Source organism: Enhydra lutris, unplaced genomic scaffold, assembly GCF_002288905.1.
Source record: "Enhydra lutris kenyoni isolate GAN:26980312 unplaced genomic scaffold, ASM228890v2 scaffoldscaffold85, whole genome shotgun sequence".
Taxonomy (NCBI): domain Eukaryota; kingdom Metazoa; phylum Chordata; class Mammalia; order Carnivora; family Mustelidae; genus Enhydra; species Enhydra lutris.
Window position 1 is genome coordinate 4713586 of NW_019154169.1, and position 14782 is coordinate 4728367.

A 14782-nucleotide genomic window follows, 5' to 3' on the forward strand; every position below is an offset into this window, starting at 1 on the left:
CCCTCCCTCCCCTCCCCTCCCCCCCCCCCCGGGCCCCGCGCCCCCCCCCCCCCCCCCCCCCCCCCATGGACATGCTGGACCCGGGTCTGGATCCCGCTGCCTCGGCCACTGCTGCTGCCGCCGCCAGGTAAGAGTGCCCGACCGGTCCGTGCCCCCGCGCGCCTGGCCCGGGCCCTTCGGCCTGGCGCCGGGGCCGCCATGATCCCGAGCGGCCGCTGGGCCCAGCTCAAAATGGAGGCTGCGAGGGAGGGGGGACCCGCGCTAATAACCTCGGCCCCCGGTCCTAGCGGTGTCCTAGCTCCAGACAGGGCCGGACGGGACGGGGGCCGTGCACCTGGGCAAAGGGGCGGGGGCGCGGGCGGCCCTGACCCCCTCTTCTTCCCGTGCTCCTCGCAGTCACGACAAGGGACCCGAGGCAGAGGAGGGCGTCGAGCTGCAGGAAGGTGAGTGCTCGCGGGTCTCACCGGGGCCGCGGCTGCGGCCGCGGCCTGCGCCCGGGGAGGGGACTGGGGGCGCCTTGGCCGCGTGACCACTGACCATGCCCCCCCCTTCGACCGCAGGCGGGGACGGCCCTGGGGCGGAGGAGCAGACTGCGGTGGCCATCGCCAGCGTCCAGCAGGCGGCGTTTGGCGACCACAACATCCAGTACCAGTTCCGCACAGAGAATAATGGAGGACAGGTGAAGCTGCGGGCCCGGAGCCCGCGGGCAAGTGGAGGGTTGAGCCGAGGGTCCGACCGGCGAGCTGGGAGGGGCTCAGACCTGGCTGCGGCCGGGACCCCAGAGCCGATCTCGCTGCTCTGCCGCCCTCTGCAGGTGACGTACCGCGTAGTCCAGGTGACTGATGGTCAGCTGGATGGCCAGGGAGACACGGCTGGCGCCGTCAGCGTCGTGTCTACGGCTGCCTTTGCGGGGGGGCAGCAGGCTGTGACCCAGGTGGGTGTGGATGGGGCATCCCAGCGTCCTGGCCCCACTGCTGCCTCTGTGCCCCCAGGTCCCGCAGCGCCCTTCCCACTGGTAGGTGCCCACAAGCCCTGGGGGGATGGAGAGGGGACACTGACGCTGTTCTTGGGAATCCCCAGAGGGTGGGGCAGGTGGCACACTGATGCTACCTTTAGACCATCCGGCAGGGTGGGTCAGCCGGTTCTTCGAGGTGAAACTTGGTCAAGAGCTTTGAAATACATTTTTTCTTTCCTTAAAATGGGGATGATGGTAACAGGGAAGTTCCTAGATGTGAGAGTGTATCATGCTGTCAAATGATTGCTGGGCCTGTGCTCAGTTCCCGGGCTAGGAGACAAGGCAGAGTGGCACACACAGAGGGGTTTCCCATGGTCCTGAGGGCGTGGGGAACGTCCAACATGGCAAGAAGGGGATGGGTTGGTGAACAAAGATGGCTAAGGGTGGCCTCTGTGTCCTCCTACTCCCCAGGCCGTAATCCAAAATCCCTTCAGCAATGGCGGCAGCCCGGCAGCTGAGGCTGTCAGTGGGGAGGCCCGGTTTGCCTATTTCCCAGCATCCAGTGTGGGAGATACTACAGCTGTGTCCGTACAGACCACAGACCAGAGCTTGCAGGCCGGAGGTAAAGGAAGGGCCAGGGCGGAAGGCAGGGGAGGCAGCAGGCTAGCAGGGAGGGAAGCCCCCCCCCAGCTGTTTCTAACTGCCCCTCCCCTCCAGTTTTCGCACTAACCCCCGCTTTCCCCGCAGGCCAGTTCTATGTCATGATGACACCACAAGACGTGCTTCAGACGGGAACGCAGAGGACGATTGCACCCCGGACACACCCCTACTCCCCGTACGTGCAGGGGACCCCAGGAGCGGCCGGTGTGAGGGGGCCAAAGGAAAGGAAGGTTTTCTGGAATGGGAGCCAGACAGTTGTGCACACAATAATCAGTCAGTATATTTTCTAATTTGTTTTTGCTTCTTGAGTGTAAGTAAGGGAATTAGCATTTTTCCTCTTTTTGCACTGAAGTTTACTTTGCAGGGATAATTTTTAAGTCTGACTCCTTAATAGATGGGTAGACAAATGGGACCTGAAAGAACCTGTGCCTATCTTTTTCCTCTTCTAGGAAAATTGACGGAACCAGAACACCACGAGATGAAAGGAGGAGGGCCCAGCACAACGAAGGTACAGTCCGAGTGGAGTTTCTGGGCCCCACAGGCACCACCAGGCCTGGTCCTTTGTGTCATAGATCGCCAGCACGCCATGAGTGCTTAAGACGTGTTTGGTGAATGCTGGAAATGTAGAAACAGGTAGAAGTTCGTTGTCAAGAACAGATAGGCAGGAGGTGTGAACTGGAGGTTGTTTTCTCATGCTGGCTAGTGACCTTGAACTCACCGTCAGCGTCTTAGGGATTTTCTGCCTCTCTTGAAAAGTTGGTTTGCTTTGGTTTTCCTGCCTTCCCATGTGGCAGCTGTCATGCTCTTGTCTGTCAGTTTCCCCTGTTCCCCTGCCCACCTAACTTCTAGAAGCCACTCTGGTCTGCTGGGGAGCACGTCAGAAATTGCAGCTCCCAGAAGCTGTGCCCCTGGCTGGCCAAGGCTGGTGCGTCAAGTCCTTCCATTAAACACCAGATCCCACCTTGAAGTCATTTTGGTTCTTAATACTGTCCCTTCGTCCTCTGCTGTGTTCCCTCCTCCCTGTCATGGTAGCATGCATGTCCAGGGGAGCACTACGCCTAGACAGTCATCCCTCTGGGAGTGTTCCCTGAAGTTGGAATGGAGGCTGGGCGGCGTGCACCCTGGGCCGGTCTGGAGCCTGGTCTGCGGTATCAAGGAGGCTGGTGACTTTCACAGAGAGTTGGCCTTTGGGGGAACCTGTCAGGCAGAGGAGAGCACTGGCTGGAGGGAAGGCAGAATGGGATGAGGCTGCTTCGGGGAGTAATGATTTGGTCGAGACAGAGGTTGTGAAGTGCTTGGGGGTGGGGGACCAAGGAGGACTAAGGCTAGCGTTAAATGTCAGGGTGTGGCCTTGAGAGTCCTGAAGGTGTCCAGCTTGCTGGGCTCGGCCTCTAATACATCTGCACCCCATATCTGCCTGGCTTTTAGGCCCTCGGGTCCTGGGGGTGATAGAACAAATGAGGTCTTGGCTCTCACAGTGTTCCTCCTGGTGAGAGAGACAGATTACACAAGGCTGTGGTGTGATGTGAGGTCACGCAGGTCCCGAGGAGGAGATAAGGCCCCACGAGAAGCTGGGGAGTGATAGCGGCAGGGCGCTCTGTGGGCCTCTCTGAGACGTGATGTTAGAGCAGAGGCCTGAATGGGCCAGCCGGGTCCCTGAGGAAGAGTCCCAGGCAGAGGGATGAGCAAGTGCAGACCCCCAGGCCCAAGCCAGAGCAGACTGGGTGTGTTTGAAGAAGAGCAGAATTCAGAGAAGGAAGGAGGAAGTTGGTGGCGCTGCGGGAGGGCTGGCCAGGTCACGCGGGGCCTTGTAAGAACAGCATCCCTACTCCAGGGTTTTTATTCTAGTCGGAGGGGAAGCCAGCAGAGGGGTCTGTGTACGGAGGCGACAGGACGACAGAGGAGGTGACTGTCGCTGTCAGCCCGAGACAGGACAGGGCATGAAGTAGGGGAGTGCCTGGGGCAGAAGATTCCAAGGCTGGAGAATCAAGGTTTCTTGGTGGCGTCAGGTTGGTTGGAAGAGAAGGGGGGAGGGTCCAAGCTTGGTTTTGGGGTGCGGTGTGTTTGAGGGGCCTCCAGTAGGCTACCCACGCAGTCCCGGCCCGGCTGCTTACCGGCTCTGTGACGTCGGGCTGCTTCTCAGTCCCTGCACCTGTTGAGTTGTGTGTGAAATGGCCTTGGCTCGACTTGCCCCGACGCTCATGGCCAGTTCTGCCGCTGCAGACACACAAGCCTGTGGCCGCGCAGTGGGCCACCTGGTAAGGCTGTGGCCTGTGACTCGGGGCCCCCCTCCACCCTGTTCTGCACACTCTGCCTCTCGCCTGCAAAGTCTTGAATCTTTCTCATCCTGCAAAAAGCAGTCAGCAGTCTTTCTCATAACCTTGTCCTTCCACTCCTGTTGCATCCCATTTTCTTGTCTCCCAACCTGGCACATGTCTTTGATCCATCCTCTGCCCACTCTCCCTGGACCCTGGGCCATCTGGCTCATTCCTCTACCAAAAGAGGTCCGTCTGAGGTCACCCATGACGACCTCATTGCCAAATCCACTGGCTTCCTTTCCTGTCTGTGCTCCAAGCCTCTGACCCTGCCTGTTCCTTTCGGGAATGTTCCTCGCCGCTCTGTGCACTCTCATTTTCCTGCACTCTGCTTTTCCCTCCCGGTCTGCTTAAAGCAGAGCTTTCCAGTAGCTCCAGGACGCTTGTTAACAGTCACGATCTCCAGGGCTGTTCTCTCAAGGTTTAGAACGAGTAAGTCACAGGAAGGCCCAGGAGCTTGGATTTGAACAAGTTATCCACGTGATTCTTCCCATTGGGCAAGGCTGGAAACTGCTTTGACTGTTGGTGTCCCTAAAGGTCTGGCCTGTCTACCGTTGGCCTCAGGAGAGTTGAAGCCTTCGGGATGGGGCTTCATCCCGGGGATGGTCAGCGTCCCCCAAACCTGTCCCCAGTTGTAGGCATTCATCATTGCTCCAGAAAAGAGTGATTCGAACAAGGGGAGTCCTCCCAGGGCTCTCCGTTGCCCTGGCCCCGGCTGTGTGCAAAGCTGTTTCTACTCCATTCTTCTCTCCTGAACTCCAGAGCCATAATTTGAACCACCCCTTCAAAATCTTCATATCTGGGTGTCCTTGAGACACCTCATAACTCAGCTTGTCCAAAACAAAGTCCGTCCCACCACCCCTACCCCCAAAGGCTCCATGCAACATTTCCTTTCCCAGAGGGAAAAGGCACCCCTGTTAGAATTACCCAAGCCAGCACCAAAAGTCAGGGCCACCCTCCACTCTGCCTGGGCTCCTTCCCCCACGTCTACAAATCCCAAGATTCTGTGCTGAAGTAGACCTCAAATCGGCTTCTCTTCTTCCTTTTCCCCCTCTTTGCCACTGTTGGGACCGTCGGAGCCCATCTCCAAGCCCTGTGGGGAACTGGAGCCTGTGGGGCCAGCCCATTGCAGCCGGGTCAGAATTTGGGCCCACTGTCACCAGGGACCTCTGAGGAGCCAGAAGTCCAGATCTTTATGTGAAATCTGATTTTCAAATGCCGTGTGGGATTGCTTTTTCTATTTCATTAGTTTCTCCTCTCAATGTTGCTAATTCGTTCCATCTACTTACTTTGGGCTTAATTAGCTTGGAGTTTTTTCCCTAGCCTTTCAAGATGATTTAAACCTTTCTTTTTTCCCAACACAAGCCTTTCTAGTTGCAAATTTCACTCCAGTGCTGCTTCAGCCGAATCCCTTCGGATATATTGGTTTTCATTATCATTCAGTTTAAAATACTTTCCAATTTTCCTAATGATTTCTTCTTTGACCCCTGGGTTATTTAGAAGTACATTGCTTAATTTCGGAATGTCTGTGGCTTTTCGGGATATTTTCTCGTCACTGATTTTTAATTTAGTTCTGTTTTGATCAGAAACGCACTCCTAGTATATAATGTCAGTCCTTTGAGATTTGTTGAGACTCATTTTATGGCCCTGAATATGGTCTGTGTTGTGAAAGCTTCCATGTGTGCTTGGAGAGAATGTGTGTCTCTACCACAGTGTGGAGTGTTCCCTCGGGGTCGGCCAGCTCAAGTTGGTTGACGCTTGTCAGATTTTCTTTTTCTTTCTTTCTTTTTTTTTTTTTTTAAGATTTTATTTATTTGACGGAGAGAGAGAGAGAGAGAGATGACAAGTAGGCAGAGAGGCAGGCAGAGAGAGAGGGGGAACCAGGCTCCCTGCTGAGCAGAAAGCCCGATGTGGGGCTCGATCCCAGGACCCCGGCATCATGACCTGAGCTGAAGGCAGAGGCTTAACCCACTGAGCCGCCCAGGCGCCCCATTTGTCAGGTTTTCTATCCTGACTTTTTTGTCTGCTTGTTCTCTCCGTTACTGAGAGAGGAACATTACATCTCTAAGCATGTCTGTGAGTTTGTCCGTGTCTCCCCTCTCCTGGAAGATTTCATTTCTGGCTAGTTTTCAGTATCCTATGGGTGTAACTGAAGCTTGTCTCTGGAATAGACGTGGCCTTGGTCTTGACGGATCATCTTGTTTCAAATGTGCCAGGATGGTCTTCCCTAGCCACAGGCCTGCCCACCGCACTACCTGCTCGGTGAAAGGGCCTGGGCCCATCAGCAGGGCATTCGAGGCCTTTACAGCCTGGCCTTTCCCACCCCCAGCTGCCCCCCCCCCAGAGTATATCCAGACATTTCTGCATGTTCCACGCCTGTCTGCCTGATGCCCCTCCCTTCAGAACCAGCCCACATGTTCCCTCTCCAAGTCTTTCTCTGAAGGCCCACCACGCCCCAGCGCCATGCAGAAAGCATTGGCTCACCCTGGCATGCCCCCAGGCACATGGTGCAACCTTCAGTCTTAACACGCCAGCGGTATCTGTGTCCCCTGTTCACGCGCATCGCATGGGGTGCCGCAAGCACCAACGGGGTGGACCCAGAGTCCGCCGCAGACTCCGGGCTTGCAGGGTGCCCCCCTGCACACAGTCGGGCAGGCAGAAAGGTTTTTTGGTTTGGGGTTTTTTTTGTTTGTTTGTTTGTTTTTATTTATTTGGGGGTGCAGAGGGAGAGAATCTCAAGCAGACACCCTGCTGAGTACAAGCGCAACCTGGGGCTCAATCCCACAACCCTTTGATATTGTGACCTGAGCCGAAACCATGAGTCAGATGCTGAGCTTCCCAGGTGCCCCGGGCAGGCAGTAAGTTTAAAGTGAATGCAAACTGGAGAAGATGTGCCTGCCCCCCACCCACACACCCTGCCTTCTGCTGGCTGGAAGGGAGGAATCCAAGGTGGGAAGCCCGGCGCCCGGGCTTGAGAATGCCAGATCGCATGAGGGGAGAGCAGGAAGCCGAGAGGCCGTCCGCTGTTGCGCTCCTCTGCTGAACCCTGGACATAGAGCACACTGCTCTATTCGGGGATGGGGTGGCCAGCGCCGCCAGGCCCGGGCAGACTCTCAGTTCCACTGAGGTATTTAGCCGCAGAGTTCCCAGGCTGTAGGACGTGGCCATCCTCCGTGGGGAGCTGCAACTCTCCCCAGCAGTGATGGGACCCGGGCATTGCATACTCACCCCAGGGCGACCGGTGGCTGAAGTGGAGTCCTGGAGAGCACGGGAGGAAGAGGGACCAGGGAGGAGGAGAGTCCCTCCCTGGAGGAGGGTGTCATAATCCAAGCCGGAGCAAGGGGTACCTGGACTTGGGAGGGGACTTGAGATGGGCAGGCAGAGCCAAGCGCCAGCAGCCAGCATGGGATTAGCCGATGAGCAGCCAGGCATGTTTTGTGAGAACAGGGGGGTCAACAGCAGGGACCAGCCTCAGAGCCCATGAGGAGTGAGTGAGGGGTGTGATTCTGGCCCACCCTTCTTTTTCACTCTCGCCCAGACCCCTTCTGGCAACCCCCACCAGCACTGCCCAGCCCCGAGAAGATACTCCTTTGCCCCGCTTTGCACATCCCACCTATAGGCGGCATCTGTCTGTGAGCTGTCCTGGCAGGAGGGAGGAGGAGGGCGTGTGATGGTTGGGGAAGGTGTCTGGGCCTTCTTGGGTGTGTCCACACCAGCGCCTAGGATTGTGCTTGGAAGGTGAGGAAGATTCTAGCCCAGCTTTGCTTCTGTGGGCCCTGAACCCTGGTGTGAGGCGCCAGTGAGGGCAGACCCCGAGCAGCTGTCTCGTAAGGCTGTGACATGAGCCCGATGAGAAGCGGAGGGAAGGCACGTGCCCCATCTGGATGGGGTACCTGCCACTCAGGTCAGCTGACAGAGTTTGGGTGAGATTGCTGAGTGTTAGAGAATTAAATCACAAGTCTGGATTTTTCAGAAGTCGTCTTCCATTGGCCTGTCAGCTCTGGCCTTCGAGGTAGAATTCACATTGCTTTTGGGGGACTCAGTGCCTGGTGGGGCCAGGCCCCCGAGAGCCACAAGTGCCAGCCTGGGCAGCCTGGGACTCACTGCCCGGGCTCTGGAGAGGGATTTTAGCTAGGGGAGAGACATGGTCAGACTGTGATTTTAAAGATAAAGGAAAAACAACCTTGGGGAGCCCAAAGGAAGGCCTGAGCACTGAAAAATGGAAGGCAGCGGCTGTGGGGGGAGCAGATGGAGGCGCCGGGGTCCTGTGGAAAGGGGCGCTGGCTTGTTCCCGCCTCCCAAGAACACAAGCCACAACTCCCCATTTTTCAGAAGATGCCAATTACTACGTGAAATTTAATTTCACGTAACATTAATTTAAATGTTGGCTCCGATTTTTAAAATATGCCAGGCTGGTCAACAAAATGAACCTGCCGTCCCCAGCTGTTGATTCTGCCCTAAAGGTGTGTGCGTGGCCCTTGAGGCCAGACCTTGTTCCTCTCGAGAAGCAGCAGGACGTGGGGCGCAGGTGCCTGCGTCTGGGCGCTGCTGGGCTGTCCCCGTCCGCGATGGTGGGAGAGCGCCTGGCACGCAGGAAGGTTCCGGGAGCACCGCCGCCGACGCTCCTCTTACCTCTTGCAGTGGAGCGGAGGCGGAGGGACAAGATCAACAACTGGATCGTCCAACTTTCCAAAATCATTCCAGACTGTAACGCAGACAACAGCAAGACGGGAGCGGTAGGTGCCCCCCCCCCCCCCCGCTCCCACCCTGGCCCTCCAGACCCCCATACCGCCTGGGCCGGGGCCCTGCCCCTTCGAGAACATCAGCCGGGCCTGGCCCCTGGGCTTGGGCAGGCACCATCCAGGGCCAGCTGGCGGGTGGCGCTCACTGGCGCCCTTGCCCACCCCCCAGAGTAAAGGAGGGATCCTGTCAAAGGCCTGCGACTACATCCGGGAGCTGCGCCAGACCAACCAGCGCATGCAGGAGACCTTTAAGGAGGCCGAGCGGCTGCAGATGGACAATGAGCTCCTGAGGCAGCAGGTGAGGGGCGCGATGGGCGAGGCCGGGGCGGAGCCAGCCCAGGTGCGGGGAGCCAGCCCCTGGCTCTTCGTCCCCTGGCGGGTCCCCCTGTCGTGTTATGTGTGCCAGATCGAGGAGCTGAAGAATGAGAATGCCGTGCTCCGTGCCCAGCTGCAGCAGCACAACCTGGAGATGGTGGGCGAGAGCGCGCGGCAGTGACGCCCACACCACTGCGCGGCGGGGGCCCCTCCGGCCACTGCCGCCCCTTCCCCAGCCCTTAGCACAGAGAGGGACAGACGCCCCTCCCCCAGCTGCGTTTTTTTATAGTAGATTTTTAACAAAACGGGGAGAAATAATGCATTTCTGTGGATAAGCACCCACTGCTCTCCTCAACTTGGGAAACGATATCCTCCCTCCCCCTTCTGTCTGTCTCCCTTCTCCGGCCCCCATGAAGCCCCAGCACTTCTAGTGGTCTTGCCTGGAGGCATGAGGGAAGAGGACAGAGACCCTGCCATATCCCGCTGCCTCCTTGTGTCTCTAGAGGTACTGAGACAGGGTGCTTTAGGGAAGGAGAGGAGTCTTTAGGGGGCCATCCCCGGGGCCTGGACCTACGCAGGGAGGCCATGTCCCACCCCACCTCTTGTTTCTGGATCCCTGCTCCTCTTTGAGTGTGTGTGTGTGTTTTAATTTTCTTTATGGAAAAGTGGACAAAAAAAAAAATAGAGAGAGAGAGAGGTATTTAACTGCAATAAACTGGCCCCATGTGGCCCCGCCTTGTCTGTCTGTGTCTCTGTCCATCTTGGGTGTGGGGAGGGAGCCCACCGTCCAGGCAGAGCTCTGCGAGGGCAACTCTGGGAGCATGGCCTCGGTGTGTGTGACTGTGGACCCCGGTCTGTCCGTGGGTCAGATGGGTGGAGAAATTAAGGACTATCCCCTTTGAGGCTCCAGGTGCGCATATGTGGTGTGGGGGCGTGGGGCACTAGGGTCAAGGACGTGTCTCATGTTTTCAGAGGAGAGGCTGGGGTCTCTCCTGTCATCTGTTACTAAAAACAGCACTGGCTTCTGACCCTGCCCGTAAGGGTTGAAGCCCTCCCCTCTGTACCAGCCAATGGTGGAGCCTGGCCTTGAGCCCCCCACCCCCAGGAAGGGCAGATGGCCAGGAAGCTGGGCTTGGCCCGGCAGCCTGTCGCCTCACCCCGTGGCTCTGGCGCCTGCACTGTGACCCCTGCCCCGGCTAGTGATGAAACCTGGCCTCAGCTGCGATGCTGTGCTGCCTGGGGCTGCTGGGGGATGCCGCTGCGTCTCCCCGGGGCTGAGTGTGCAGCGCGGCCCCGTGCAACCCCCAGGACAGAGGCCGGTCCTCCTGCTCACCTGGCCCACCTCTCCACCTGCTCCTCATCCCAGATGCTCCCAACTGGTCTGGCCCCTGACGGGCCCTGTCTCCCTTTACCCCTCTGACTGAGGCCGTTAGAGCGAAGATGTTTGGCGCAGGGGGCGGCCTGCACTTCCCAGACCCCACTCCCCCGACTTCTGTGGTTTCAAGTGTGCCTTGGCAAACAGGTCAGGGCCGGGAGGAGTGTTCGTTCCTTGGCAGCATCGCCCACAGGCCCTTAGGCTGGAGCTGACCCTGCCTGGGTGGTCCCCAAGTGAGTCAGGGAGGCCGCTGGCCAGAGGCCTGCCTTTCAATCAGGGCTGTGGTTCCCTGGACTACATGCACCCAGAGACGGCTCAGAGTTTGTGGGAGTGAGGTTGCCAGGTCAGGCCACGTGCCTCGTCTCTCCTTCGGTGACATGCTGGAGAACCAGCTCTCAAGAAAAAAGGCCCAGGTTTGTAGAGTCAGCCGATGTCTAGGGTTGAAATACTCCCACCACTGCTGGATTCCCAGCGCCAGGGTGGGCCCAGTCTAGCACACTCCCCTGTGCCCTCCTGTGCTTGAGGGGAGACAGGAGAGCCAAATGGTGAGAACACAGGCCCCCGAGTCAGGCAGCTCAGGCTGGAACCCTAGCTCTAGCCTAGCTCTAACCCTAGCCCTGGCCTCCGACCAGGGGAGCTTGAGCAGTGCCCCAGTCTCTTCCTGCAGCTCCTAGAAAGCGAAGATGACCGTGTGGGCGCTGTGCTAAGAGGGAGCAGGGTCTGGGCAGCCAGGCCTCGGGGGATTAGTGGCAAAGGAGGCAGCGGGGGTCCCTGAATGCAGAGCAGAGCCCAGCACAGGGCTGGCAGGAGCTGCTTGGAGGACAGGTGCGTCGGACGTGGGTCAGTACATCTGGCATAAAAGAGGTGGCGTCCAGTGTTAGCAACTAACGAATACTTCCAGCTCCTATAGGCAGAAGTTCCAAAAGAAATTCTGATATTCAGAAAATCACCCGCACGCTGGGGGCTTGTGCCGACATAAACTCGTGCGTCTGGCTGCCCAGTGTTTCCTCCTGGGATCTGCGCCCTGTGAGAGGGGAGCCTGAAGCAGTAGGAATTACACTGGGCACCCCCAGGGTGGCCTGTAAGTGACGGCCAGCCTCCCAGCGGATGAGGACATCGAGAAAGGGTGGGGAATAGGAGGTCACTTCACTCCTGCTCATCGACCTGTTCAACTTCTGGGTCAAAGGGGGAAATTCTTTTTCTGAGGTCAACCGGGTGATGCCCTGTCAGGGAAAGTGTTTCCCAGGTGGCCCGTCTGCCCCACCCCCAGACACACCTCTGCTAAGGGTGACATAACACTGTTCCCTGTCACTCTGTTCCCGCTTATCTCCCGTCTTGTCGGCGCCACCACCTTCTTGGAAATGAGTTAGGACAAAAGGGGCGGGGGGGGCTTACCACCCCCGCCTCCTCCAGAAGCACCCATAAAAGCCACTGAAACGGGGGACCAGACACCACAGCCGGTCCTGAACCTAACAGCAGGACAGCCGAACAGCCAGACAAGACGGCATGATGGTACTGAGCCCGCGGATCCAGGCTGCCGGCCTCCTGTTCCTCCTCCTGGCCAGTCTGGCCAGTGGCTCGGTTCTTCCGCACCAGGTGAGTCTGCAGGGCCTGGGTCCAGCTCAGCGACCGAGACCACTGGAGAGCCAGGCCCTTGCGGGGGGCAGTGCTGAGGGCAGCTGGAGATCCCTCAGCATGGGGCAGAGCTCACGGCAGGGCAAGGGGGGATGGGGAGCTGCCCAAAGTACAGAGCGGGGGTCCTGAGTATCAGGGACTGGAGGCCCCAGATGAATTCCACAGCGGGTGGCGTGCCTGCTCCTTGCTAAGCCCAATTCTGGACAGTGGGGAGTGCCCCGCGAACAAGGTAGAGTTTTCCTCTTGCGGAGCTTACATCCCAGTCAGGGAATTACTCCCTGAACCATCAAAACATAAATGAGATCATTGTGTCTTGGTAAATGCTCTCCACGGATAACGGAAAATGATGATGATACTAGAGGGACCAGGAGGGGTCAGGGGAGGACTTCAGACGGGATGAAGGGCTGGCGGCGAAGCGGGAGTATTTGGTGAGAAAAAGAAATTTGACCTAGGACTGGGAGGAAAAGAGAAAGGGACAGCAAGCAAAGGCCTGGGAGAGGGCAAGTGTGGTGAACATCCCCAAGGATCAGAAGGTGTCATGAGTGAAGGGGACGGTACTTGGAGAGGAGATGGAGGAGGGGACGTGCCGAGTCTTGTGGACAACTGTGGAAATACTGACTTTGCTCCACGTGCAAGGGGAGCCCCCCAGGCTTTTAAGCCGACTGATAAGGCACGGGGAACACATGTATGGGGCAAGACCCAGGAAGCCTTGTTCCAGGTGGGGGTGGCAGCAAGCCAGGGAGGGCAACGTTCCCAAGGAGAGTAGCTGTGGAGAGAGGAGACAGATCTGGGGTGTCTATGGGAAGAGCTGTGTGAGCAAGGGAGAGAGAAGGCCGGACGGCGGGGCAGCTCCTAGGATACCCACAGAGCCCCAGGACACTGACCCTCGGGGAGGAGCTGGTGTGTAGGGACAAGTCTGAGAGTTCCGCTGGGCCCTGGCCATCCTCACCACCCCTTCTGCTCCCGCAGACAAGACAGCTTACAGCCCTGCAAGCCCAGGACACAGCCGAAGCCGAGCCTGGCTTGACGGTAAGAGTACCTGCAGCGGCCCTTCCAGGCCTCCCCAGCCCTTGCCTGGGCCCCAGGTCTGCTCACTCTCCCTTCTTCCCCATAGCCCACGCTCCTGAGGCTGAGACGAGACTCCCACTTCCCCATCTGCCTGTTCTGCTGCAACTGCTGTAAGCCATCAAAGTGTGGGTTTTGCTGCAAGACATAGAGCCTCCCCGGCCTGCCCCCCTATCCTCCCCGACCCTCGTATTTATCTGCCTTGCCCTCCAACCCTCTGTGACCAGACTTGGAATAAAATGGTTCTGTCTGTTGTTTTCCACACTAGAGTGTCTGTTGTCTTTTCTTCCTGCCTGAAGCCTATGCCAGAGGCTTCTTCTGGTCCCTGTCTGGTCCAGGTGTGCGGGGTTGGTGGGTACCGGGGTCGGCACTGAGGTTTGGCGAAGGAGATCTGTTTCCTGCGCTTCCCTTCCTTCCCCTCTTCAGAAGACCTAAAACCGATGTCGCAACAGCAGGGGCTAGAAGTTAAACCAGGTGTCCTCTCCCTAAAGCCTTCTTGAAACAAGGGTGGCAAATTCAGTGTCCTCACAAGGGTTCTCAAAGTAAGGTCCAGGGAACCCCCAGCAGGGCTCCACCAGGTGGAAACAACTAGAATGTCATGTGCCTTTCTCACTCCTGTCGCAGGTCAACAGGCTCTGTGACGTGGGATCCACCTCATCCCTCTGACAGGAACAGGCTATGTGCCCGTGTGCCTTGTGCTTTCCCAATATCCTGGTCTCCATTTCTAAGAGTTTCTAAGATGTGGAGCAGCTAGAAATAGAACCCACGTAAACAAAATTTCTGGGGGGAGTCCTCGATAATTTTGCATAGTAGAAAGGGGTCCTGACACCAAAAAGTCTGAGAACCACTGGCTTTCCGGGCAGGCATAGTGACCGAATGAGGGGTGCTGGCTGGGTTTCAGAGGACCACGGTAAGGGGCATCCGCTCAGTAAGGACATACCGCCCTGCGAGACACGTGGGAGAAGACTGCTCACCTCCCCAAGGGGTTAAGTTCCCTCCTGTTCTTCTTGAAACCATGTCCCTATCAATGTATCCCATTTCCCCACTTTTGACAGAAACAGAGACAATGCATTTCACTGTCTTCTTAGCGCCTAAGAAAACGTCAGCACTAGCAAGGCGATAAACGGCCTTGGCTATTTGGGCCCAGTGTGGAATATCAATGGGGAGGCCTGGGTTAGACCATGAGAGGGACCGGGAGACGGGCTTGTCACACCCAAAGAACTAGAAGAGTCTTCAGTGTTCAGCTCATCGGGCCATGTCGCTGCTCATGAGTTATGAGTTGAACTGTGTGTCCCCCACCCTCCCAAATTTAAATGTGGAGGCCCTAACACCCAGTACCTCCGATTGTGACCTGATTTAGAGGTAGGGTCTTTATAGAGATAGTCAAGTTTAAATGAGGTCAGTAGGTTGGGCCCTGATCCAAGAGGACTGCTGTCCTTGTAAAAAGCAGGGATTTGGACTCAGAGGCCTGTCTGCAGGGAGAAGACTGTGTGAACATGAAGACCATCATCTAGAAGCTGAGCTGAGGAGCCTAGAACAGATCCTTCCACCACCCCCAGCACTCAGAAGGACCAACCCTGCCAAACTCGATGTCAGATTGTGGCCTCCAGCACCGTGAGACCATAAATTCTGTTTTGTAAGCCACCCAGTCTGTGGTACCCTGTCACACTTGCCTGGTTTTGAAGGCTCGGTTGGATCGGAGCAGTGGCTCCCCCTTTGG

At 57.5% G+C, this 14782-nt stretch overlaps 2 protein-coding genes across 4 annotated transcripts; both read left to right on the forward strand.

The window, feature by feature from the left end:
- The first annotated feature begins 58 nt into the window (after positions 1–58).
- On the forward strand, positions 59–9728 carry LOC111161439 (upstream transcription factor 2, c-fos interacting). Of its 3 annotated transcripts, XM_022525085.1 has the most exons (10): positions 59–127; positions 397–443; positions 561–679; positions 815–1015; positions 1427–1577; positions 1703–1790; positions 2065–2123; positions 8572–8666; positions 8842–8970; positions 9079–9728. In XM_022525085.1, the coding sequence occupies exons 1-10, from the start codon at positions 66–68 to the stop codon at positions 9166–9168; spliced, it is 1041 nt and encodes a 346-aa protein (XP_022380793.1). In that variant the 5' UTR covers positions 59–65; the 3' UTR covers positions 9169–9728. The 3 variants fall into 3 exon arrangements, with proteins under 3 accessions (XP_022380793.1, XP_022380795.1, XP_022380794.1); XM_022525086.1 differs by lacking the exon at positions 815–1015 and having other exon boundaries at positions 66–127; XM_022525087.1 differs by lacking the exons at positions 815–1015; positions 1427–1577 and having other exon boundaries at positions 1744–1790.
- Positions 9729–9807: 79 nt separating this feature from the next.
- Positions 9808–13315, forward strand: LOC111161441 (hepcidin antimicrobial peptide). Its single transcript, XM_022525088.1, has 3 exons — positions 9808–11958; positions 12967–13026; positions 13112–13315. The coding sequence occupies exons 1-3, from the start codon at positions 11869–11871 to the stop codon at positions 13211–13213; spliced, it is 252 nt and encodes an 83-aa protein (XP_022380796.1). The 5' UTR covers positions 9808–11868; the 3' UTR covers positions 13214–13315.
- Positions 13316–14782: the final 1467 nt, after the last annotated feature.

Excerpts from the sequence above, each read along its gene's own strand:
- LOC111161439 (XM_022525085.1), top strand. The coding sequence starts at position 66 with ATGGACATGCTGGACCCGGGTCTGGATCCCGCTGCCTCGGCCACTGCT. Across the intron at positions 1,016-1,426 it reads CCGCAGCGCCCTTCCCACTG|GCCGTAATCCAAAATCCCTT; the intron begins GTAGGTGCCCAC and ends CCTACTCCCCAG. Across the intron at positions 2,124-8,571 it reads GAGGGCCCAGCACAACGAAG|TGGAGCGGAGGCGGAGGGAC; the intron begins GTACAGTCCGAG and ends TACCTCTTGCAG.
- LOC111161441 (XM_022525088.1), top strand. The coding sequence starts at position 11,869 with ATGATGGTACTGAGCCCGCGGATCCAGGCTGCCGGCCTCCTGTTCCTC. Across the intron at positions 11,959-12,966 it reads GCTCGGTTCTTCCGCACCAG|ACAAGACAGCTTACAGCCCT; the intron begins GTGAGTCTGCAG and ends CTGCTCCCGCAG. Across the intron at positions 13,027-13,111 it reads AAGCCGAGCCTGGCTTGACG|CCCACGCTCCTGAGGCTGAG; the intron begins GTAAGAGTACCT and ends TCTTCCCCATAG.